Genomic DNA, 25726 nt, shown 5'->3' with positions numbered 1-25726 from the left:
TGCAATAAATTTTCATCTTCTTTCATCTTTCTTACATAACTATTGACAAGTGTGTCTCCAAGGTTGTGTGGGAACCTTTTGCCTACCATTATTTATAATAGTTCACTAATATCTCCCTTACAACATTGTTTATGTAGCATGAATCTGACATTAAGAATAGTATTTACAACATCTGATAATTTTTTTTTAGAAAAACAAAAAATCAAAATAGGATATTTTAATTGCATTTATTACAATCTTTTCTACGTACATCAAGTCAATTCACATGAAACTTAGACTAATAGAACTTGAAGTAACATACTTAAAATGTCATATGATTCATAGCTTTTAACTCTTAGAAAAATGTTGTCTTTTACCACTCAAAAGTTTACATTTTTAAACTCTTGAGAGCCTTTTTTGGTGTGGGGGCCACAATGAACCTTAGTTTACTTATCCCTTTGAGTGCTGTTACATCCATTATATCTCAATAGCTCACTATGTCTTCAGACATCTATTTATAAATGCCTCATTTGTTTCATGTATATGTACAAATAAGCCATGACAAATTTGGTTTTAGGTTAGACATGCTGGGAATGCAGGTATTAAAGTATATTGCAGGTAGAGGGCTCTTGGAATAGGTAGAGCCAGAAGTAGGTGCTCACCAAGGCCAACCTTTCAATATTTATTGCAATAACTGTCTCTCACTATGTTACACAATTTACCATATATAAGAAAAAGTCTTTAGAAATGATTTAACTCACCAGTAACAGAGAATTGTGTTGAAGTCTTACAATCTCCAGCTACAAAGGCCACCTCTCCAGAATCATTTGCCTGGCAGTCTTTAATTGTTAATGTGTACTGTCTAAGAACACAGGCAATTGAAGTACGAGAATCTTCCTTCAGTTTCTCGCCATTGCGAATCCAGTAGGCATCTGGATAAGGATGCTCCAGCTCAACACAAAAGATGACGGTGTCACTGACTGGAACGATGGTCCTCCGAGGAAGCTTCTTTGTGATGTTACCTGTGGTACATGGGAGTAAGATTACAGATAATAATATTTTCTACACAAAGAACAGCAAATATAAGCATTCATCTTAACTTTGCTTAAAAATGATTTATTAATCAAATGTCTTCAAAATTACACATAAGATGCATGAAAATCCAAAACAGTTGCCCTACCCAGGACAGTGAGCTCAGCCACAGTGCGGCTGCCCTCTTTCATCTCGCAAATATAAACCCCATCGTCATTAGTGGTGACATTATGTATGGTAAGGCGACGCAGAGTCCCATCCTCGTCCATGCGATATTTGGTGTTTTGCTCCAGCCTGGTTTCTTCCATGAACCAGTCGGTCTGAGTGGCGAGGAGTGGCACCTCACACATGAGTGTGGCTGAGGTCTTTTCTTGTACCTCCACATCCTGCAGTTTCCTCTTGAATGGCACCTTTGGCTCTGAGAAATAGAAAAACAACAAAATCTGCAACTTTTTAAAATGACATAAAATGTTCTAAATTGCAGTGTAATCATTCTTTAGAAGATAGGAAATTGCATGTTACTGACTGAACACGCAAGAAAATTCAAGATTAAATGCAGTGCACTCCAAAATTATTGTTACTTCTTGCAAAGATGTGCAAAAATGCAACAAAATAAGTTTAAATTGAAGAGATATAATGTCAGTAAAATTTTAGAAAAAGCCAACTTTTCTAAAAGTAATAAAAAATGTATTTGATTTATGCTTTTTGAGATAATCAGATTGTCTGAACTCAGATATTTTGTGTTCTGGTATTTCTGTGTTTTACATCATTTTCATCATATATGTTCTTATACTTATTTTATTTTATTGTTTTCTTTTCTTTTCTTTTATCCCCGATGTTTTCAATTACCTTGCAAGCCACGTTTGTCAGTTATGTTGTTTTCAGACATGCTATAAAGTACAAATTGACTTTCACAAAAAGGCTCATATCTTGCAGACACTTTTTAACATGGGAAAGACAGCAGAAAGCCTTTCAAATTACAATTTTGGTCTAAAGCCCAAATGTACTTATCAAAGTAACTAAAGGGCTTCATGAACAAGTAACATAAAATAGTACAATTCTTCTGAATAACTGAATATTTTTTGATATACTGGCAACTTTTTTTATGACTTTCATGGAAAAGAAATTGTTTGAATGAAAACAGCACACTCTCTCCATATATATTGCTCATTCCTCATCATTAGAATCCATGAAGACCTTGAATCAACACAAACATATAATTTAATGATGTCATCCTCTGAGCCAATTTTCTTCATGCAGGAAGTGTCACTTGCAGTGGCCTAGAAAGGGTGAGTTCATCTGAGAAACTGTGAACTACTCATCACCAGTAGGAAATAGATGAAACACAACACCTACTTTCAAAGGGTCAAGATGAGTATAACCATGTAATTTATGGCCACTGACATTTAGGTAAATCCTAGGGGATAATACATTGATTTAAAATTGTAATTACAGTTATAAGCAGTGTATGGCATATAATAGCCCTTTTTAATAAGAAGAAAATGTGTGGTTATCTGCAGCTGAATGTGCTTATCAACAACTGGGATCTACAATTTTATCTATATGTGAACTTTGAGAAAAATAAATTTTTATCATGTTACTGTACATGTAGGTCTATGGTTCCCTAAACTGATGGGATGTGGGCTATCATTAGTGCTACAGAGAAAAAAAATACTAAAAATACTAAAATTGTATATTTAAATAAATGTTGAACAAGTGCTAATATCCCTATTCATCTACTTCTGATGTCCACACTTTGATATTATAGATATCGACAGTCAGTAACATGGAATAAAACCTTAAAAGAAAAATCTGGGTGTTTAACAGTTTTTGTTAAATTAAAATATTAAATTGAAAAACAATAATTTTCTTACCCTTTTGGGGTCAAAAACAAATGAAATAATGCATAAACTCAGATGACACTGCCACAGTTGTTAGTTCTGTTGCCTGGCAGCAAGAAAGTCCTTGGTTCAAGTCACGGCTTGTGCTCTATTTGCATGTTGTTCCTATGGAAGCTCAAGTTCTCACCAGGTACTTTGGTTTCCTCCAATAGATCAAAACATGACTTGACTTTCTGGACACTAATTTCCCTTTAAGTATGTATGCATGGTTGTTTATAATTTGTGTGTCAGTGTTGGCCTGTGGTAGACTGTTGCACTGTCAAAGGGTATATACCCTTTGACTATCCTATGAGGATAAGCAGATATAGACAACGTTCCCACCCAAATGTTTGACTTCTAAGTACTTTTTCATTAATTTTCCCAACTACAATCTCTGTGATTTAAACTATAACACATAGATAAGCCAGATCTTAGAAATACAATGTCAAGGAATATTAGTTGTTTTTTGGTTGTTGTTTTTAAGGATGTCCTTTTACAGCATTCCCAAACAGGACAAGTCAAAGTCTTGCTGTGCTATAGATCTACAAAGCTTGTAAAGGTGATGGTACTTGGAAAGCTTAGTATCCATTGAAGTTGTATTTGATACAAAAATGTAGATAATGGAGCAGCATCTTTTTAAGATGTTGCTGACATAAAGAAAGGGTGGCCCAAGCGTAGCCCAGAGGACAATGATGGGCCATATTTTTTGTTTTTAATTTATTTTAAAGTTAACAGTATCACATCCTGTTAATCAAAAGCAAAAGTAATGACACATTTTACTTAGTCATTAAAGTTATCTAAATAAACTAAGTGTCTTCAAAGAAAGAGAGTGACTAAATATAAAAATTCCCAGGTAAAAATACATTCAAAAAATCTTAACAAAATATTTTTTTGCAATCACAAATTTTTAAAAATAAAAATGTGGATATCACTGCAACAGTGTGCATATAATATGCTTTCATGAAAATATCCTAAGGTGGTTTAGATGTGTACAAATGTTTTTGTTTTTTTTCTCAATGAGTTAACATTTTAAAACCTTACCTTTGACTGTAACCAGTACAGCACTGTATGTCTGGCCTGCCATATTGGTAGCATTGCATGTGTAGAGACCATTATCACTCTGCTTGCAGTACAAGATCTTGAGGATGAAGTTCTCAGCTTGATCCTCATAAATGACGTGCCTGCGACTCTCACTGATGTTAGTTCCGTCCTTCCTCCAGATAATGTGTGGTTTGGGGTGACCCGTCACAAAGCAGCTGAGTTTTGCATGTTTGCCCTCAGTAACAGTGCAAGTGCGGGTGAAAACACCTTTAGGTAGACTGGCCAGCGCAGACGCCCTCAGTTCCTGCTCCAGGCTCAAGGAACACAGGGCATCGGTCATGTTGGCTTTGGAGAGGGAGCTGTTTTCCTCTGTGCGAAAGATGGAGATGTCCTTCTTCATTTCCTCTTTGCGCTTTTGCATGTGGGAGAGGAGAGAGGTACTCTTGTCTGCAGACATGTAGCGAGCATCCTGAGTATCCACCACAAGAGCTGCAGCAGCCTGGGAGCGGCCCACAGAGTTCTGGGCCCTGCAGATGTATGTGCCGCTGTCCAGGTTGCGCACACCTTGAATCTTTAAGGTGCTGCTTTCGCTGTCGGACATAATTTTGATGCGGTTTGTTTCCCCTAGATAGCGCCCGTCCTTCTCCCACTCAAAGGTGGCCTCAGGGTGAGCCACAACCCGGCAGTGGAAAACAACATCTCCTCCTAAAGCCACTCGTGTGGAAGTGGGCTTCACCATAAAAACGGGGGCCCTCTGAGACATCTCCGTTTGGAGGGCCACCTTCAGGGTCACAGCAGCATAAGCTTCCCCGATGTTGTTTTTGGCTCGACACATGTACTGACCACTGTCCTCCAGCGTGAGGTCATATATGGTCAAACGGTAGATGTCTCCATCTTCCACAGTTTTAAAGCGGCCCCCAGACAAAAGCTTGAGCTTGTCCTTTTCCCAGGTGATTACTGGAGTTGGGTTGCCAACAACAGTGCAGCTGAGTGTAGCATCCTTGCCCACACCCACTGTGAAGGCTTTAGGGCGGGTGAGAAACCTGGGGACTCCTCCAAACAGGTTTTGATCCATTTTTGCTTCTGTGATGAATAAAGCATATACATACATGTCATGATACATTAATACAGCTACAACAACAAACAGTAATAAAGGAGTAATCTAAGGACATCTTGATTGAAATGTGACAACTAAATAACAGGGTCAAAGAGTAAATATAGTAACATAAAAAAATATATTTATAAATACATTTTTCACATAGAACTGATATTCTTCTACTTCTTGACCCCAGCCACGACTGCAACTTCCTTGAAAATGAGCAAAGTGTGGTGAACAAACAAGTGGTGAACAAAAGAAAAATATGCAACAAAAAATAAGCTGTCTACAGAAGATATCCAGCAGCTGAAAGTATCTTAACCTTAAGAAGTAGAAATATGACTGAAGATCTCTTGCAGCACCTTTCAATTACTTAAATAGCTGAATATCCATTTCTGATCTTTGGTCAGAAAATGGCTTGTTTGTGTAAAAATTATTGGTGTCAATCGATAATTAACTTAGTGACAGCACTAATTTCAGCACTAATCACTTTGTAAGCTTGAAATATAAATATACACGTTTTTAAAACATGTTGAAATCATTTTGTTGTCTCAAACCAAACATGTCTGAGATTTTCAGGTTTTCACAGTCAGCAATGTTTCAAAGAAGTCATTCTTGTTTCAAACGTAAATGTAGTAATACTAACTATAAACTTGTTGTGCTTCAATGGCAACAATGTATTGTCGGAATATGCACATAGGCCTACTACCTTCGTTTATCCAAACTTCCATCGGGGTGTTTTTCAAAGTGAAATTTACTGCTGAGCACAGTTTCACGCTCTTCACTTATCTTTTCACTGACGTTTGCAACTTTATTGAGTGGAGCATAGTGTGCCACTCTCATGGGCACCAGGAATCTTGGGTCCCATAACAAAATATTTAATTGGGCCCCACCTTCCCAGCTGCTGTTACAGTTTCTTGAGTCCAGGGTCAAACGGTAGCAGCCATTCTCTTGGAGAAAAACTGGGCTATAAATTGATAATCTTGTCTTTTTTCTATCTTTCTTTTTGAAACCCTGACTTAATTATTTTCTTCGCGGCACAGTAACCGCCACAGTGGTTCCTCTAGTCTGCTGAACACCGCCACCATCAAACGCGCCAAGCAGGAACGAACCATTTCATTCAGCTCCAGAGGGTTGTTCCGGGCAAATATAAATTTGTGCTTTTTGGTCTGGGAGTCGTAACATTTATGTTTTACTGCTAAAACAATTTCAAAAACACTATATGATTAATTTTGTAATTGTCAGGGCCCCCAATTTTCTTTCTATTTCTATAAGAAAAAAACTTCGTGGGGGCCCTCCTGTCTGCCAGGGGCCTTTGGAATTGTCCTAACTTGACCCTCTGCTGTGAACAAAATAATTCCCCGCGGGAAAGAGGCTTTTAGGTCAAAATAGGAAAAACTCCTTAACATTGACGGTCCTAGTTAAAATACAGTTGTGTTGGAAATATATATAAATATTTTCCATATATATTATTATATATTATATATATCTGATAAGTAAAGGCACTGTGCCCAATACGTTTTCAATGTGGACGATGTTAATCAAGAAAGTCATTTTAAGTTTAGTTATTTTTGGTGTCAATGTGGTGTTTAAAATTAAGTTGGGTAAAGTAGTGTGATGTAAGAAGCTATTTTTAAGGAAAGTATTTTCTACTTCGTGACTCTCCTGTGGCTCATTCAGCCCAGAGAAATCAAGCAAGACTTTTTAACAGGAAGTCCGTTGGTCTGTTTTATCTTTTGGCATTTTAGTATTTGGTCTTTTCATTTTTCTTTGGGATGAATTAAGTATTTTTGAATTTAATCGAATTGAACCTCAGTCTGTCATGGAACAAGATTGATTTTAAAATATCAGAAGATGTTGTATACAGTAATTGTATAAAACAATTAATAAAACTTAGTTAATAAAACAAAATATATGATATGATACATCATTTTTCATATTAAAGTCACAGAATAAATTCTAAATCAAAGCCATATGAAACACCTTACATTTTACAATTTACTATGTGGACTCTACATTATTTAATTTTTTTATGTAATGAAAAAAGACATGAAACTAGAATTAAGATTGGTATATTTATAGCTGGAAGCTCCTGTAACATTATACAGTCTCCTGTTTTTCCTCTGCACACATTCATCAAGCCAACCACATAAATCCACGCAGCCTGTTCAATAGTTTAATACCACAACAACAACTGAATTCCCATGTAACAAGGTCATACAGAGAAGATAGGTGCCTTTCAAAGACCTCCATTTTCCAGCTTTGTCACCTCTGTTGCTCGGACCGCCTGTCCCAAAAATAACCTCAGCTGTCAGAGCCCATCTCTGCACATTGCCATTTGTAGAAACGAAGTGCTCTTTGATAAAGCTCCTACTTCAGAAACATGCTTTAATTCTATAACAGTCCATTTTCTCTCTGCCAGTGAGCACAAAGGTTATAACAATAGACTTAAATAAACAAAGTAAGGCAGACATACATTTCTAAAACTGCTTCTTAAATACAAAAAGTGACATAAACAAAACCAATACTGGAAGTTGTAGCCAGAGCTAACTTTAATCACCCAGTGATAGAAAATTTAACTAGAAGTCTTAAAAGTGACATCACTTTAAACTGATACATTATTTACCTTTGAGTCTTCAACCTCTCAGGTAAATCAGCAGCTGAGTCATGTGACTATAGGCTGTTACCAAAATTTCCAGATTAAGGACCAGCTCCGAGTTTAGTAATCCCACCAAAAAAATTTTTGGTCTTCTTTGTGCACAAATATTTGAGAAATGATAGTAAATCCAGAAAGATGGAAGTCCCCCAGTCTCCTGTGGTGGGTGGTTGACTAGACTCCTTTTTCCTTTCTTCTCTGAGGGCTCATGATGCCAAATAGCTGACGTTCCGAGTTTGGCGCAGCCTCCTTTCCAAAATAGATCCTGTCATTTGCAGGGAAGATAGGAGATGGCCTCTGTTGGACAGGCCGGGTAACGGAGACACGGACTCTGGACTTTGTGGCTGGTCACTCCTGCTAGCTACACTCAGAATGTTTTGTTCACTCAGTTGAACAAAAAATAAATAAATAAAAGACAGAATATAACGAGGAAGAAACATGCTTTTTACCTTCAGGGAGGAATCTGTATTACCAGATTTAGAAAGATGTGGGGCCCCGGGCTGGGACCTGTGTTAGTGCCCCACCCATACGTGTTTCTGTTTTGAACCACAGCAGATTGATTTGTAAGGTGTAAATCAATCTGCAAAGGCTATCACTTTTTAAAAATTAATTGTTACAGTATATAATGTTTAAAATGGAAAAGATAATTTAATATTTCATAGTTTAGTTTGTTTTATACCAGAGGTCTAGCAATAGGCTATTAAGTAAATAATAATAAAAACAGAATCTCTGACTGAAAATAAAAATTTTGTGTCAAGACATTTCCCATACTATGAACCAATTGATTGATTTGATTACCAAATCGGTTTGAATGTGGGTTTTACTCACACTAGGTGGCTATTAACTGGGCCAAGGCTCAACATATGCATTTTGTGTCAGACCTTTTTGCATTGGTTAAAAGAACCCAATTAAACAACCAATTTTTGGAATCTTAGCTGGCTCTAAAATGTGTAAAATCAATTTTATGTTTTACCTTTCAGACAAGGTCATACACATTTAGGCAAAACTGTGATTGTGGCTTCTAGTTATATTGATTCATGTTGACAGTAAATCAAAGCTCTTTTCACTGCTTAATACTGGTTGGATACTCAGTACAATTGGTTTATTGTTGTGTTTTGGTTCAATGAAGTAAAAAAAAAAAAAAAAAAAAAACTTATGATTTTTATGATTTTGCACCAGCTTTCCTCTGTTCAGTGTCAAGTGAAAACGTTAATAATAAAATCGACCAAAAATGTGAAATTTTTTGTTGATACAAATGTCTTGTATCTCCTGTTTTTAGATGCAAGACAATATATCTTATAATGAATATTCTAAAAAAGGGTCAAGACTAAATCAACATATTAGGTATGTGACTAAGTAAACAATTGACAATGTACAGTGAAGGTGGTAATAGTATTTTCTTATTAACCTGTTATTAATCTGAATGTGTGACTGCCTCCATAGGAGCTGATATTTTAAGGTACAATTAAAGAATAACGTTAGTCTTCAATCATTCCACTAACTTTGCACAATGCATTAGCACTGACTGCGTCAAAACAGACACAAATCCTGACGCGACCACCACCATGCTTGACAGCTGGTAAAGCATTTTCTGAGCTGTCAAGCATGGTGTTTTGAATCTTGCTTTGAAATCTCAAAGCCATTGTAGCTACATTGCTCCATTGTCACTGACTCCTGTTTCTACAGCCTGATTCTCAGTTACAGAAAATTTACTGATATAATTGGGTCGTTACATAGAGGTTGTGGCATGTTGTTTTCCCACAGCTACTACTGTGACAGCTGCAATTTAAGCATCTAACCTTTTATTAAAATATGACCTCATACTGACTAAGTGCCCCAATTAATCAATTTTACTGGTTTCTAATCTGTAACATTTCTTAACATGACAAAATCACATAAAAATTGATCCACAAACCTAAAAATGTAGCATTTTAAAATGCTCACAAATAATCTCTCTCCCATCAAAGTAAAAATTAGCTCTCATTTGCCTGGATGATTCATTTTAAACCACTGATCAAGGATTAATTTATGACTTCCACTGTGGGACTCTATTCCTTTGCTTCTGTGGTATTTTCTTAGTCTTTGACTGTGGGCTTCCCCCTCCCAGTTCCAATGACTGACAGCAGCAGGCCTCCTGGACCCTCATTTAACCTCTTCGAAACTCTAGCAGACACTAATCCACTATTGCTGCTTGTCTCTGCCTCATCCTGTTCTGTCCACTGTCTTTGGTTTCCATACCGCAGATAGAACATAGAGGAGCTACCAGATCTGATCAATGACTCTATAGCTGTTGAAAGCTTTTAGGTCATTAACGTGTCGTCATGCAGAGGTATAAAATAGAAAATGATTTATGAGAACTTAAATTATCCTATCCTAAATTTGTGACAAGTTTTGTTTACCCAAAAATTCCAGCAGGCTGGCATGATATATGGTATATTTCCATAGTCATTTGTAGATGCTTAAAGCTTACTGTTCAACAAACCAGTGAAAGAAACTGCCACACAGTGCCTATTTCTGCATTAAAGCATTTCTTTCTGATGAGTGGAGAAGCAAAAATTAGATGCAATATATGCCTTCCAGTGTGAACTGCATGGACCTTTATTTGACCTCCCAATCATTTGAAAGACAAAGGTCATGGATGTATCATGTTCACAGACCAAAACATTCATGTTACCTCCAAAACATTTGCACGCCAGGTGAAAGTGGAAGCAAATGTTATTGTAAGAACAGCAGATGGCGCACCTGTCCTCCAGAAATGAAAGGTGTGGGAGGAAAAAGCAGTTGGCTGTTTATTCATGCATATTTACAATGCAGACATGTGTCAAAGGAGAAATGCAACAAGATAGCTGTAAAACAATTTATTTAAAATATTCTGCAATAAAATCTTCACAAAATTCTGAAGATCAGCAGAACTGAGAGACAAATAACTAGACTTATGTCAAAATGTCAAAAAGCTTTTTATGAAAAGCCTGAAACGTACAAATAAGCTTTGGTTTCTTTTTAGTTATGGAGAAGTCAAAGACTGAGGCCAAGTTTATAATGAGAATGTCACTCTTGACATTGGAGTTGGGATATAGTAAAGTGGAAATTTATAGACCTGGAAGGCTCATGCGGTTTCTCCAAGGTACTTCTTGCATAATCTTTTGCTGCACTGCATTAATATTTATCATATACCCCCAGAACCAGATGCAGAAAAAGTTGTGGGCACCCTTGGAAAAGAAGTGCAAAAAGTAATTGTAGTTGCATAATCTGACTCTGAATATTTTGAGAAAAACCCACCTTTAATTTGAAAACGTCAATCTGTTCACTGAGAGAAAAGATCCCTTCTCAGAAAGTAATTTTATAAGTACAATTATATGTATCCCTAACAATATCTCAAAATAAATATCAAAATATATTTTTAGAAATTATACTTTACTTATTTATGTCAAGCAGAGTATATAAGCAGAGTTTCTGTTTATGTGAAGGAAGAATGTGACAGGATATAGCATTCTCTTTCTTTCACTAAGATGAAGAAAGGCCAATAATTATCTAGCCATCACACAGATAACTTCAGCAAAAAGTGGCATGTTGGGGTCAAAATGTCCTCATAAGAGATTCAGATCTTATTTACCTTCCAACTGTTAGCTTGGGACTGCTGCCAGAAAAAACCCCCCAAGTCTTTTACAAATGAACTGTAAACATATAGAGATTTCAAAACACTATCTGTAACTGTTCCCAGGTTAGTAGACTAAATCTGAGCATTTTAGGCAGTTTTATTGTGAAACAAATGAGTGGAAAGCCAGTTTATGTTTAATGTTAAGCAGGGTGGAGGATTATTTTCTCTCCAAAAAACCCCAAGAAAAATAAGAAAGATATGTTTATTGCAAGTATTTACAGATCTTCACCAGGGTGCCTACCAATTTCTTCTAATATGTACTATATATTATTTTTGTAGAAATCTATATTCATCATAATGCTTTTTGAAATCTGCTTTTCTAAGGGCAGATAAAGGAGAAAACATAAAACATCATAAATAGCTACATTAACTCTTTAAAAAACTTGAATAGTAACATTTTTGAAACACTAAGTCAAGCATATAATCAGACAATTCTCCCCAATCCATTATCGGCTATATTTGGCATCCCTCCAGACCCGGGCCTTTCGCGTTCTTTGAAACAAGCCCTGGCCTTCACTACCCTTTTGGCTCGAAGACTTATTTTACTTAGATGGAAACTAAACGTCCCCCCGTCTCATGACTACTGGGTCAGAGAAGTTCTTTACAACCTGAAGCTGGAGAAACTCAGATTTTCACTTAAGGGTTCCACCAGTAAATTTATGGAGACTTGGAGACCTTTCCTATCTATTGTGGGTACCATGACCTTGCTACCTGATTCAGAAGAAAATTAAATTATCTGTAGGCCTTCTCACTGATATCCAATCCAATTCTTTTGTTTTTAACCGATATATATTCTTCGTCTTCTAATTTATTTATTTATTTTCTTTTAATTATAATTTTTTATTATTTTATTTTTTCTTTCTCTTTCCTTCTTCATTTGTAATTTATTTGTATACTTGTTTAACTTAACATGTATTCTTAAGTACATATTCATTTATTTACTTAGTATCAGTATTATTATTTTTTCTTTATTTCTTTTCCTGCTTCCTTTTGAATGTGTGTGAATGGATGTGTGTGTATGTCGTGTTGCTAGAAACTGCTACAGGGACTGGATCCCAGCAGGCTGTTTGTCTTGTGTTTGGACCTGGACGGGGTGCGTTTGGGGTGGGCTGGGTTCTGGGAGGAATCAGCTTGAACTTCTTTTTCTCTATATAACTACTGTGTTTTCATTGTACTAATGATTGATGTGTGTCAAGTTGTAAAATGCAATAAAGAAAGTTGGATAAAAACTTGAATAGTGATACAACATCTAATAATTTGGAGTTAAGAAAGCCCCCCCCCACCTAGTGAATTAAACTGAAAATGTTTCATGAAAGCTTCATTGACACCCTCAGACAAAATTCCAGGACATGTCTAATAGTAACCACGAATGAACAAAAATCTCAACAGAGAAAATTGAGAGCTTTTGTTTATTTCAAGGACACATTTCAACACACATCACACACACATCAAATGATTAAATACACTCAAAATAGGATTTATCAGTCTCTACTCACAAACAGGAAACATGTATAGTAAAGCTGTGCAGAAAACAAGTTATTTTGGCATCTTTCCTTTGTCAGATAATGCCTAATTTACAGAACAAAACCAAACTTTGTAAGAAACAAACAAACAAAAACTATTTGTAAGCATACCGTAATATTCATCATCTCTGAATAGCACCTTGTTCCAGTCTCTGCAATATTTTGACTGGTGAGTAGTTGATAAGAAAGGATGGTATGGGGTTTGTCCATTAGGTCAAACAAAAGACAAAGTCCTGCCTCTGTAGGTTATATAAACCCAAACACCATGACAGGAAGCAGCGTCCTGGAGATAGAAAAGACTGACTGGTATGAGGGCTAATCGTACGAGCAACAACCACAACTTACTTGATGCTATATCCACATAGGAGCTGCTCATCAGAAAATACTTTACATTATGTGTGCTGCTAAGTCTATAAAAGTAGATTTTGATGGTTTAGATGGCATGGCTTTCTAAAAGAGCAAATGCTAATCCGTAACACTAAGGCACTGCTTATGATATAAATGGCTAACAATAAACGGAGATTGTATGAACTCTGTGCACATAACTCAGCTCCAGAGTGTCTTCTACACCAAAGTTACAACATGTGAAAATTACATCTCAAAATTTACTTTCAATGCAAAACACAAGCAGGTGCATATTTAGAGTGACCTAATTTGGTTGGAGAACTTTTCCTTCTTGTCAGGAAATTACAATACATCTCATGCTGAGGCTTCATGCAAGAACCACCATTGCTTTAACATCATGCAGGTGGCCGTGTTGTTTTATGATACCAATAAGATCTAAGTGAATGACTTACCACCTTGTAGGGATGGGGATTTTTTTTAAATTGTTAAATTATTTGTCTAAAAACAAATCTATATAAGCAACATATATGGTTTTTACTTTAAAATATTTGAGGAACAAAAGTAATACATATTCTTAAAGCCAATACCTCGTGTTGCCAATAGAGTCAATTTTTTTAGACTTTACTTTGAAACAGCAATGTTGGAGAGCATCTGTAAACAACATAATAAAAGATTAAAAACCAGCCCCTTTGATGACATTTCATATTTATGTAACAACTCCAGGAAGACCAACTTAATAAAAAATTTACCTAACACAGATTTGCAAAATGCCCCAATTATTCAAAAAAATATTAAAGCTCATCTTATCTGCTTTGTAAATCTAGAAAAAAAAATCTAATTATTACAATTTATATATGTAATTAAATTCTGAAAGTAGTTGACGCATTTGTGCAGAGATATTGACTGTGGCCTAAATTCATCACTGCCATCGAGGTAATACAGAGAACTGGTTTTTAGATACTTGTTTTAGCATATAAATAAGCAATAAACTGACCTAACAGGCATCACCTGTCTGCCGTGGGATTTTAATTGCAAGAATACTTAATGTTCATTTCATAAGAAAAAAAATCAAAAGTCTTAAAACACCTGAACTAGTAATATTAAGCAAAATGTGGGTTTAGGCCCATTAAACATGGAAAACAGCATGAAATTATATGTCAATGAAGTCTGTAGATGTTTTATATTCAGATATTAAAGGTATTGTACTCAGCTTTTCAATAAATAAATACTTGGCAGCTCTTTAGTAAATTGATCTGGTATTTGTAAAAAAAAAAAAGACCTATTAAAAGATGAGTTATACACAGTCTATTTACATGTCACAAGGGCAAAAAAAAACATATTGAAATGTTGTACAATTCAGATGGTCTAGTTGTAGCATAGTTCACGCCATTCTGAAAACCTTTGTGATGCACAAGTATTTGGAGAATTTGTGCAGACACAAGCTCAGCCGAAGTTATGAGGTTTTTTTAACGTCACCATAAAATTGCTTACATCCAATATCACGCAGACTCTACACGTCCAAATGAACTTTGTACAAGTTAATGATAAAACCATGATAAAAAGGATGGAAGACATATGGAATCCCTGATGCCATAGACTCCCTGATATGACACGATGAGGTGTAGAGGTGTGAAAACAGTGGTTATTCATCGGCAGACCCCTCCCACTACATGATGTTTTAAAGGTCTGCACTAAACTCTCCATGAAGGTCATTTAAGGCCACAATGTTCAGCGAAGAAAGAAAAATGTAAACACTATAAAAAAGAGAGAAATTATTAGAGAAATATAGTCTTCCAGGTTACAGCTCCACAGATCATATTACGGGGCTGAAATTGGATCATGTACCTTATGTCAAAGGCACCTTATAAACTGTGTGGTGTGGCCTTTGTTGGAGAAGATCCACTGTTGATCTCCTGATTATCTTCATCCTCTTCTTCTTCCTCTTTCCAGCCACCAAGCTGAGCAGGAGCTGGCATGGAAATGTTGGAACTATGAGAGCTATGAGCATGAATACCTGAAAAACAGAACATTAGAGGATTAAAGCAGAATTTATATGCATTTAAGGTGGGGGAAATTTTGTTTTCTCATTTTTTTCAACTGAAATGTATGATTTAATAACTTGAGTGAGTTTTACAAGAAAATAAACAAATTTAAAATTAGAGGAATTATTTAAGAAAACCACAACAAACTTATTCTTTGTACTTTTTAAATGAAAAAGTAACCTTAAAATTAAATTTTACCGACACCAAGTGTCAGAACACTTGCACAGGAAGGTATTTAAATAGCATCATGACAAATTTTGCTTCTAGTCTGTCCTTTGTCAATAATAATAATAATAATAATAATAATAATAATAATAATAATAATAATAATAATAAAACACTGGCTATTGTTTGCAAATGACGTTAAAGCAATAATGTCTCTCTTCAAAGAGCTCCACTGAATTTAAATGACTAGCTGTGATAATTAGCGCTGGATAATTAGATTAAATCCCTGTTGGGCTATCTACTTGTGAAGTCATGTGTTTGATTCCATCTTCCCATGTTGATTTGTCCCTAGACAAGACATTTAACCACAAGTTATCTACTGATCTGAGTGTCTGTGCACATTTGTGAGCTTAAGTTTAAAAATGTATGAGTATATTTTAAACCCAGGGAAACAAACCAGGGACATATACTTTGAGAAATGTAGTTTCTGTAAATAGTGTGCCTGCTATACCTCTAAGCCATGTGATGCCCCCTCTTTTAAGTAAAAGCTTAAAGCTTTCCTGCCTCTGTAACTGTTTCAACAATGAAAAGTGTTGTTATTACTGCAACCTGGTATTACTCAGGTATCGTGTGTTCACTAATCAGAAGCAAATCAGATTTTTGAGTTTCTGACCGTCCAGCCACCAGTCAATATTAGCTGAAAAATCTGCTAATATTGGTCACCAGCTGATTCCTCCAAAACAGCAAATCACCTGTGTTTGTGTGAAGATCTCTCATTGGCACTGGACTCTGCCAGTGTCCTGAGGTCCTCTGTGGATGGGAGGTCTGCTGATGGAGCTACACAGACAAACACTTGTTAAGAGTACAATAAAAAAAAATAAAAAACAAGCAATGGATCAACATTTAAATCTCATAACTAAAAGCTGGGCTCCTTGAGGGACTGATTTTCATTATTTATAAACCAACCAGAGGTTTACGTTTGAACCTACAACAGAGTAAAATTTGTGATCAGAAAATTACCTCATGCATATAAATGGCATGAAGGCTCATCTCTGCTGATGCAAACTCTGAGTGCAGCGCATTGCTCCGGATGTGAGAGTCGCTATTAGACATGCTGTAAAAGAGGAGCAGAACTGATGTTGAATTTGTGCTTCTCTGCAACATAAGATGTCAGGTCTTAAAAGTACCTGTTAATGACGGTGCGGTCGCTACGGTACATGGTGGTCTCAGGGTAAACAGAGGAGGGCAAAAGGACATGGGGACGGCTTCGGCTTGGATGTGCATGATGAGAGGTGGACAAAGAGGCCAGGACACTGGCTGCGGCAGATGCAGCAGAGCTGGGTGGGACCAAACGATGGTCTCGCCCTTGTAGTCCGGATGCAGTGAGGATGGGGTGGGCCAGGACGCTGGCTACAAGGCTTTCAGGCTGGAAGCAGCCACATACATGAACAAGTTTTAAGAACAATCGATTATTTTTTGGATGTTACGTAAATGACATCAAGATCAGGCTTCTTACCCCGGTGCCAGACTCGTTGGAGTGCAGCGAGGTGCACAGAGGGGCCTCTGAGAGAAACAACTGTGTTGAAGGCCCACCCTGTGCGTCATGCTGCACCTTCTCCTTTAAGTGGCTGATGAACAGCGAGCTCTCCTGAGGCGGCTGCCAGCGGGGGTTCTTTAAGGTGAAATGCATGAGGGACAACTCAGTCTTGCCGTTCTCAGCCTGTTGATATACAGACGCCTCTGTCTGGCCATCTGACATCCACTGCAAAAATAGAAGCGTGAACAAATAAAGCAAAGGCATCATTGTTGTTCTCCTGAATATATTGGCCTCAGTCCTGCCATGTAAGTTTAATAAGTCTTACTGTCGGGTTTCCATGCCGCCTAATATCCATCTGAGCAAAGGAGCAGATATCCCCAACTCCAACCACTTCCACAGTGAAGTTCCTAAAGAAGTCGATAATTTCTAGAGATTTGTTTCTCAGAAGGAATATGAGAATGAAGGGAGTAACAATGGGGCTTAGAAGTTCCTCCAAAATGAACACCTAAGGTAAACACAGAGACAAATTAATTATCCCCCAAAAACTCATCATGGCATCATTTCAGACTGAATAATCCAATTATAAATTGTAGGCAATGAGAAGCATTTAGAAGATAATGTTTTCCTATGCTGTTCTCCCCACCGCTTTGTATTGGAACAGCTGTGCCACCTCGTCACGGGTCTCGCTCTTGTTTGCGTTGCCCCTCCAGTGATCTGGCATGTAGTGGATATGAGCCAACACGCACTGCAGAAGCTGCTCCGGACACCAAACCATATGTTCATCTGGGATGAAAGACCTTGTGGAAAACAGGCACAAAAATGATAAAATAGTTGATCTAAAAAACGATTTTTTTACGCATGTATTTATATTTTTACGTTATAAACAAAATCTTCAGTGTATCACACTGAGATTTTGTTTAATAGACCAAGAGAAAGTAGAGCAGTATTGTGAAAAGGGAGAAAAATGGGACATGGTTTTCTTCTTTACTTTTCTAAAATGAACGTCTAAAAATTGTGGTGTGCATTGTTATTGTGCCCTTAAGTCATTCCCTTGGAGAACCATCTTTCACTGTGATTAAATCAATAACTATAACTTTACAAGATATGAACATCCACAAAATAATAATAATAATAAAACTAACCATTTCTGGCAAAAAAGTTCAAGCTCAATCAGATTGAATGGAATACATCTATGAACAGCAATTCTCAATTCTCCTAACTAGATTTAGTTCTAGATGCTTCTAAGAGATTATTACTCTTTGATATAAACCCATCCATTGTTGTTCTGGCTGCATTTTCCTTCTGGAAGCTGAGCCTCTCTTCTAGACAGAAAAGCATCCTCACACTATGATGCTCCCACCAGCGTCTTTTCATCGTGGGCATGGAGTGTGGCGTTACCCTTCAGTCCCACAGCACAGAACAGAACTTAGTGAGCTGTTGATATTCTGCTGTACATTCTACAACTCTATCTCTGAGCTATCTTGTATGTTTCTTTTACTTAATGTTGTCATTTGTTTCTTTATTCAAGTAAATTACACAACGGTGGACTCTACCAGACTAGATTTTATTTGGTGTTATTATAGTCAATTGAAATTAAAGCTACCCTTCTCAGATTTTTATTCATAACAGTGAAGGTGCTTTTCACTTCATAATGTCCATATGTCATTTGAAATCCCAAAAAAGTAACCTGGTTTGTGGTTGTAACATGAGAAAATATAAAAGGTTTAAAAAGAAAGAATATTTCTGCAAGTCAATGTATTAGTTTTATATCTAAATTACCAAATTTTTATGACTAATTACAGTAGACATCTGATTGGTGGCATCCATAGTCCATAAGAGCATTATGTGCATTTAAGTATGTTATACAAAATATGTAATTACATCTTCTATTCTGTATAAATGATATAAATACCAAGTGATTTTGAATCTCTCTTACCAAGTTCTATGTCTGGCAGAGATTCTGCAGAGTTTACATCCATAACTAAAAAGAAATGGCAACAACTTACCTGGTTATAGTGATAACTACACCTAGCACAGTGATGGCGGTCAGAATGTGCTGCACTGTAAGAACGTCCTCATCATAGACAGTCAGTGCAATGAGAACAGCCAGCACCGACCCTGAGAAAAAAGCAACATTCTTGGCGAGAACAGCCAGGAGTGGCGACGTGAAGGAGTTCATGTATTTTGAAGTAGGTTTGTAGCCACGACCCAATCGTCCATGCAGCTCATGGTTCAGCTCGTTGAAGTGCCGCAGGTATAAACGGCCGTAGAGGGACCAGCGGCGTGCGCCCAAACTTCCAGGTTCCCTGCGGATCACTTCGGTATAACTGAAGAAAGCGTAAAGCACTTGCCACACCAGGATGAAAGGACACAGCAGCAAATTGGCCAAGCCTATCAGCAGGATCACTCTGCTCAGCTTTTGAGCCAGCTCGAGGCGATTTCCACTGCGCTTGTACTTAGGGTGCAGGTTCCATTTGTTCTGAAACAGAGAGCCTGGACCCCAGAAAAGGATGAGCTCAAAGTTGTACTTGAGGCCTTGGGTTAAGAAGACCACATTTCCCAGCAGGGGGAGCTGCAGATGAACTGGCAGCAGCGATTTGTTTATCATGGCCACCATGTAGTTCTTGAAACGCAGGATGCGGTGATAAATGTCAAGTTCTGTCAGCTCTTTCTTGTGAATGCACATTTGCTGTTCCCTCTGCAAACTGATGAGCCGATCCTGGACTTCCTGCCACGTAAAGTTGCATAGTTCATCCTGATAAGAAGAAGGAAGGGGGGGAAAAAAAAACAACAAAAAAAACTGATGAGAAAAACAACAAATTGCTGCTATAGCAAATCTTAATTTAGCTCATCAGGAGGAGCATATACCATTTTAATCTTCAGTGCTTTGATGTAAAACTGCCTGATCTCCCAGTAGCTCAAAATGTTGCAGAAGACTTTAATAAGTCGGTAGATCCAGAAGGTGGCAGCCATTATCAGAAGGAATATGATCCAGCTGTTGTCTTGCATCCTAAAAGAAAAGAAAAATCCCTTTCTGACTCCCAGGCTTCACATTTTTACATCAGAAATCTGTTTTTACATTAAAATGTAAATGTAGGGACGTGTAAAAAAAAAAGAGAAGTTATCTGTAAAAAAACAAAAAAAAAACAAACTGCAAACAAAAGTACTAAAATGGCAAAAGAAGTGTTTAACACAGAGGCTTATGTGTTAAACTCCAGGTTGGTGTTGCCTTCACCCTGTATTGGCAACACACCAATACAGGGTGTGTATCTGACCCATACATCACAGATCAGAGCTGATCATCGCAAAATTGGCTGATTCCAATCTGAACTATTTGGTCCATGTTAAAAAAAAACAACTCTTATTTTTACACAATTGCAAGTCATTTTGTCTTACACTGGCTTTAAAAAGACAAATATTATGCAGTTGCAATTTTACTGTTGAATCTTGCTTCCTTCCTCTGGCAACCTCTGCTACTCTTCTACAATTACACGTTTAAGCAACGTTTCAACCAGTCATGACAGGGCAAAGGCTTTGCATAATCACAGAAGGGGTGACATGTTTCAGGGTTCTACCAAGGCTGTTTTGATTGCCTTTGTGTACCTGTTGCTGACCTCATGTAATGCTTCACTCTACATCAGGTGACAGTTCCACAGATCTAAAGTTAAACCTGTGCTGAAGACTTTGTGCAGAGTGACAAATATCAACAGGGAGAAACTATAGGCACAAAATCTTGACCCTGTTCAATGGATGTCACTTGTCTTACCTAAAATATCCAAAACTGAGAAAGCTTGTGGATACTCTTAGGTAGTGCAAGTTACTTTTTACGGTGTTAAAAAGTTACACTTTCTAAACTGCTAACATTTTCCATCTTACCATCCCCTAAGTTTATTTTATTCAGATGCCAGATAAAATGATGGAGCAACTGGAGATTTCTATGGTTATATGGAGCATATAATAGCACAGTGCCATCCCGCCCTCAAATATTGCTGTGCACTGTTGGTAAGCTGACTGAAAAAAAATAAATACAGTTTCCTACATAAATGTAGCTGACAAAAATAGTTTCAACTACAAAACACACAGAAAGTCATCTTATGAAAACAAAACTATGATTACCTCTCACTCCTATTAAGGTAAGCATCTCTTTTAAGCACCCAACTGTAAAGCAGTTATTTTGACTAATTAACCAGACAGAAATTAAAAAAGGTGTAGCTTTCTGTGCATTATGCACTTCAAAACTAGTTAGTTTTCATTGTGTGTTGAAATCAAAACAATAACTAAATGGTTTAGAAAATATGATCATAACTGGAATAATTGTTATGCTATTTAACCTAGGAGCAGGTTACAATACAAAATACTCTAACTGTTACTCTTCTGTTTTAGATTAAATAAAATTAGATTACACATTTTTGTTTGAAATTGTTCTGTAATTTCTGGGACACTTTGATAATTTGAAATGGTTGCTGTAGGCCATCATATTAGGAGTATTTTGTGCCTTCTTTAAGAAAAAATAAATAAACAAACAGATCACATTAGTAATACTGTCAAAACTTTTTCATGCCATATAATGTCGGACACTTTAATGGAGAGATGAACCATAATAATGTCCTCAGTACACGTCTGTTAAAGCTCTTCAAATATGAAATTAGATAGGAGTTATGAAGTAGACAGAGACACTCTGAACTGTGGGACAAGCTGTTCCTAAATTAGCATACTGTGCAGTTCAACGTCACTGACTTTGACATAAACAATGTTTGAGGTGGATTTAGACTGAAGCTCAAACAGATGACGAGTGTCCCATAAGCCATGAAGAAGAAAGAAGGCTAAGTTAAAGCTGCATGGAAAAAATGTGGCAGCACAGGTTCCAGGAGTGCTGGTGGTGGGGTGCTCTTTTAAAGGAAAGGTAGCAATGTGTCATGTGGTAGTCAGCTTGTCAGTATCTAAGTCAGCCAGTTGCAGCTCCCACCAAAGGTATCAGTTACACTGGCTGACTCTCTCAAGCCAGTCTGAACAGTTTACAGCAACATCTTCCTAGAAGAAACCATGACTTATAAGAATGTTCCAACTTGAAGCTGCCAACCTTAAAATGAACAACAAATGTGGGAATGGAGTCCACTCCAGTGAGAAACTGGAATATTGTGAAAAGCATTGGCTCACTCTGAGTAAAACTGATTTTAACATCAACAAATCTGTGCCATGTTTAAGCATAACATGGCACAGGAAAATATCATTTTAAAAAAACAACACTGCAAATGATAGCAATATTAGTACCAATATTATGTGCGCGTGGATATGTGCATGAATTGGTGGGTGACTGAATGTAGTGTGAAGTGCTTTGGGGTATTCTATACTTGATAAAGTCCAGAGTACTTTATTACCGTAAGTATGGTCTAAAGTATAGACCATTTACGAGCCAAATTTATTTTATAAAAATAACCTCTCAAATCTCTGCAGTATATCTTATGGAACCTTCACTGCCAAGCCTTACAGATAAAAATCTACACCAAGTCCTCTTCAATAAATGAAGAGACCAGCAAAATAGCTGCCTGCTCAATATTCTTATCCTGGGAAACTGACCATATCTTGCAGTCTACAGCCACATCTAGTTCAGCCCCCTAAGAAATAAAGTCACGCTGCTTAATTGGAACTATATTAGACTGGGCAGCTGCGAAAAGTCTGACAAATGGAATCTCTCTAAAGGCCGGCCTCTAATCCTGCACTCAGCTCAAGAACAAAGCATCTCATCAGACTGGGCGAAATGAGAGAACAGCCACAGGAGATATGCCTTAATGTGAATGTGACAAATTAAAGTCATTTTATCTCTGCAAGAAAAACAAAACGAAATGTCTATCCCCTTATTGTGATTTCTTTGGCGTTTGTTTATCTGTACCTCTGTGTGCATTGCTGGCTTGGTATAATGGCATCCGGAAGTGTCACTTTGTTTCTTTCAAAAGGGTTCTGGCCTTGCCCGGTGTGGTTCACTGCTCGATTAGCAAAGAGGACATCATACTCCACACAGTTGACAAGGAATGTAGTGAATGTGACAACAAACAGAAACTGACTGTAAGAAAGAAAAGGAGGATGAGGTTATTTTTCATAATGATTAATTGTGTTGAACCACATTTCTAACTTTTACAGGGCACAACAATAAGTGATCAACTATTAATACTACAGAAGATAAACATCATAACAAAAATTGTTCTGGATATTATTTTGAAATAGACTGAAATTGGTCACATTATATTCATAACCCAGGAAAACAAAGATTATTCAAACATTCCCAGACACTCTAATCAACACTTTTGAAGTATAAATAAATACATTTTTAAAAATTCATTAACTTTGGCTAAAAATCTAAGGGATGCAAATTAGGGTAGAACTGGTGATTTTAGAATCAAATTAAACATTGGAAATGTCTACATGTTTGTGAAATGCTGTTGCTGCAACAAAAGATAAATATTTTAAGGCTTTAGGAGGGTGCTGCCTCAAGATGGATGTTGAAATATTAAATGAGGGTAAACTTAGCATCTAAATAGAACCTATTCCTTTGAGAATCATGCAGCCTTGCATAAATGAATACAATACTGATCTTGTTCCCACAAGAGCATGTGACAGTCACTTCTCATCATAAAATTACTGAAAACCAACACCACTAAAAGCCTGCTACTTTAACTGAAAACAAGTATGCTCTTTTTAACAAAACGTACATCACTGCGCCCCAAGCTGCATCTTGTAAATATAATTCAAATGTTATACTTACATGAGTTCAAAGAATTCTGACAACATCATACAGGCAAAGCCATTTTTTTGATGATAGTTATAGATGTAAAGAGACTGGTTAAAGAAAACTTGATACAGGTAATTTACAGTAAACAAATTAATAAGTTGCCAGATCAAATCATAAAATACAAAAAATAAATAAATAAGAAAAATACATTTTTCCATTTCAATTTGTTCTTTCTAGCAGTTTTATAAATAGCAAAAGGCTCATAAGGTTTTTCCTAGCTGATACCAAATTCCACTTTTCCATGGGCTCTGACCTCTAATTCTGAATGAGAATTGGCAACAGAAAAGTCCATAGTCCACTTCAACACAGAAAAAATATGATCAACATTTTTTGATAACCCACTGAAAATTAAGAAATTGAAAGATCATCCATATTAAAGAATATGTCTGACTCAATAAAGTGCAAAGAGCATAAAATCAGTTAATGCATTTATCGACATGGGAGAAAAACAATTATAGCAAAATCTAGACTTATTTCATGTGACTGAGGTCAAACTGTTGTGTTCACAGCCAAACAGACTTTAATAAGTCTGTTTGGCAACCACATCCAAACCCATCCAAACTAAATAAAATAATAAAATAAAATAATAAAAATATAACCACAAAGAAATTGAAAAAAAGATTAAAAAATAAACTCTTGCCACATACAAACGAAACAAACAAAACTTGTAATTCTAGACAACAGGGTTAATGGGTTGATTTGTTTTTTAGTAGTCTGGGAAGAGCATGTTACCTTCTCATGTTTGTTTCATGTGGCCACTTGTTTTGCAATCTGACAGAGGTAAACATTACACAACCCAACACTTCCATTGCAACTACTCATTTGCTTCAGTTTATGTTATCAAGTCATAATTTCAAAGGATATTCTTGTAAAGAAGTTATCCAAATTCTTGATATGGTGCCATGAGTCTGTAAAAAAAATTGAGACATTCGTCATTCTCAGTGAGGAAACAACTATGACACAGCTGCATCCAGCCATTTTGGAAGACTAAGGTAGATAATCATCATAAGGTTATGTTTTTATGTCCAACCCGTAATAATAGAAGTAGCTACGTTTACCTTTTAGACTTTCTGGGACATGGACCAATAAGTCTTCTTCTCCTGGTGGAGAGTCTTCTTCGTAGTCCTCAATTCTCTGATACTCCTGGTAGGCTTCAAAGTTAGTCATTGTGCTTCATTCTTTAGTCACCCCAAACTGTTTATAGCAAACACTCACATGAAACGAGCAGAGACAGAGAACCGAGGCTACATTCTGTAGCTAATAAGCAGCTCAAGCAGTTCAAATAAGGGTAAGAAAAGCTAACATTAGATTGCTAACTAGCTAGACTGACCGACAGCGCCTGTACAACCTTAAATCACCATGATTACACGTACATACATCGTTTGAGTTAAGAATTTAGTGCGCGTTGCCTCTATTAGTTTAGTCCTGAATGTTAGTTGCGTTTATAAAAGATTACAAATAAAACCGAGAGAATAGCAGCCGGTTAGCTTGTAAATGATTCAGCCAGTGTGTAGTCAGGGTGACACGGTTTGTTTTGTTCCCGACTTGCTCTGTCCTGATGCTGATCCTGAGCTTCTTTCTGGTTTGGTTTGAGATAAGTCTTTGTATGAGCTCCTTTAAAACTCCCACGTATTTCAGTAACTATTTTCGCTCTTTAGTCTCTCAGTTAGTTGATTCCCAACAAACATAAGCGATCCCATACGCGTGCCTACTGTTTTTCTTTTTTTTTGTTTTGTCTTTCACAAACAAATGTCAACAAAACACCATTAGCGTCACTTCCGCTTGGCATTAAATCATTTCCGTTTATCAGTTGTAGCTTTGAGATAATAAGTACTTTTTATTATCTACTACAGACATATCAGCTAAAAATGCCAATACACTTTAAATGATTATTGTAGTACAGTATTTAAGATTCTCAAAGAAACAAAAAGACATTTAGACTCACCAGATGTCGCACTGGCATCATAGTGTCTTTCTTGTAAGTG

The 25726-nt window shown here is 36.7% G+C and overlaps 2 protein-coding genes across 30 annotated transcripts in view; both read right to left on the bottom strand.

Annotated features, from left to right (window-relative positions):
* Positions 1-7852, bottom strand: part of obscnb (obscurin, cytoskeletal calmodulin and titin-interacting RhoGEF b) — a 57836-nt gene extending 49984 nt beyond the window's left edge. For 15 of the 29 annotated variants that reach the window (XM_044135375.1, XM_044135386.1, XM_044135383.1 and 12 more), the window contains exons 1-4: positions 7655-7851; positions 3933-5015; positions 1160-1429; positions 741-1001 (exon numbers count right to left, since the gene is read on the bottom strand). In XM_044135375.1, coding sequence (XP_043991310.1) covers positions 741-1001; positions 1160-1429; positions 3933-5007 — 1606 coding nt within the window. In that variant the 5' untranslated portion in view covers positions 5008-5015; positions 7655-7851. Of the gene's footprint in view, positions 1-740; positions 1002-1159; positions 1430-3932; positions 5016-7654 lie in introns of all 29 variants that reach the window. The other 14 variants (XM_044135372.1, XM_044135379.1, XM_044135376.1 and 11 more) reach the window with 2 other exon arrangements.
* Positions 7853-12737: 4885 nt separating this feature from the next.
* On the bottom strand, positions 12738-25506 carry atg9b (autophagy related 9B). Its single transcript, XM_044134586.1, has 14 exons — positions 24800-25506; positions 24606-24649; positions 23715-23779; positions 22845-23015; positions 19823-19964; positions 18961-19709; positions 17598-17751; positions 17280-17459; positions 16934-17179; positions 16605-16843; positions 16438-16531; positions 16170-16254; positions 15056-15224; positions 12738-14964 (listed from the first exon to the last, which is right to left on the bottom strand). Exons 1-13 carry the CDS (start codon positions 24906-24908, stop codon positions 15073-15075), a joined length of 2430 nt encoding a protein of 809 aa, XP_043990521.1. The 5' UTR covers positions 24909-25506; the 3' UTR covers positions 12738-14964; positions 15056-15072.
* Between the last annotated feature and the right edge of the window lie 220 nt (positions 25507-25726).

This window comes from Gambusia affinis, linkage group LG12, assembly GCF_019740435.1.
Source record: "Gambusia affinis linkage group LG12, SWU_Gaff_1.0, whole genome shotgun sequence".
Taxonomy (NCBI): domain Eukaryota; kingdom Metazoa; phylum Chordata; class Actinopteri; order Cyprinodontiformes; family Poeciliidae; genus Gambusia; species Gambusia affinis.
This window is presented reverse-complemented; position numbering and strand designations above follow the sequence as displayed.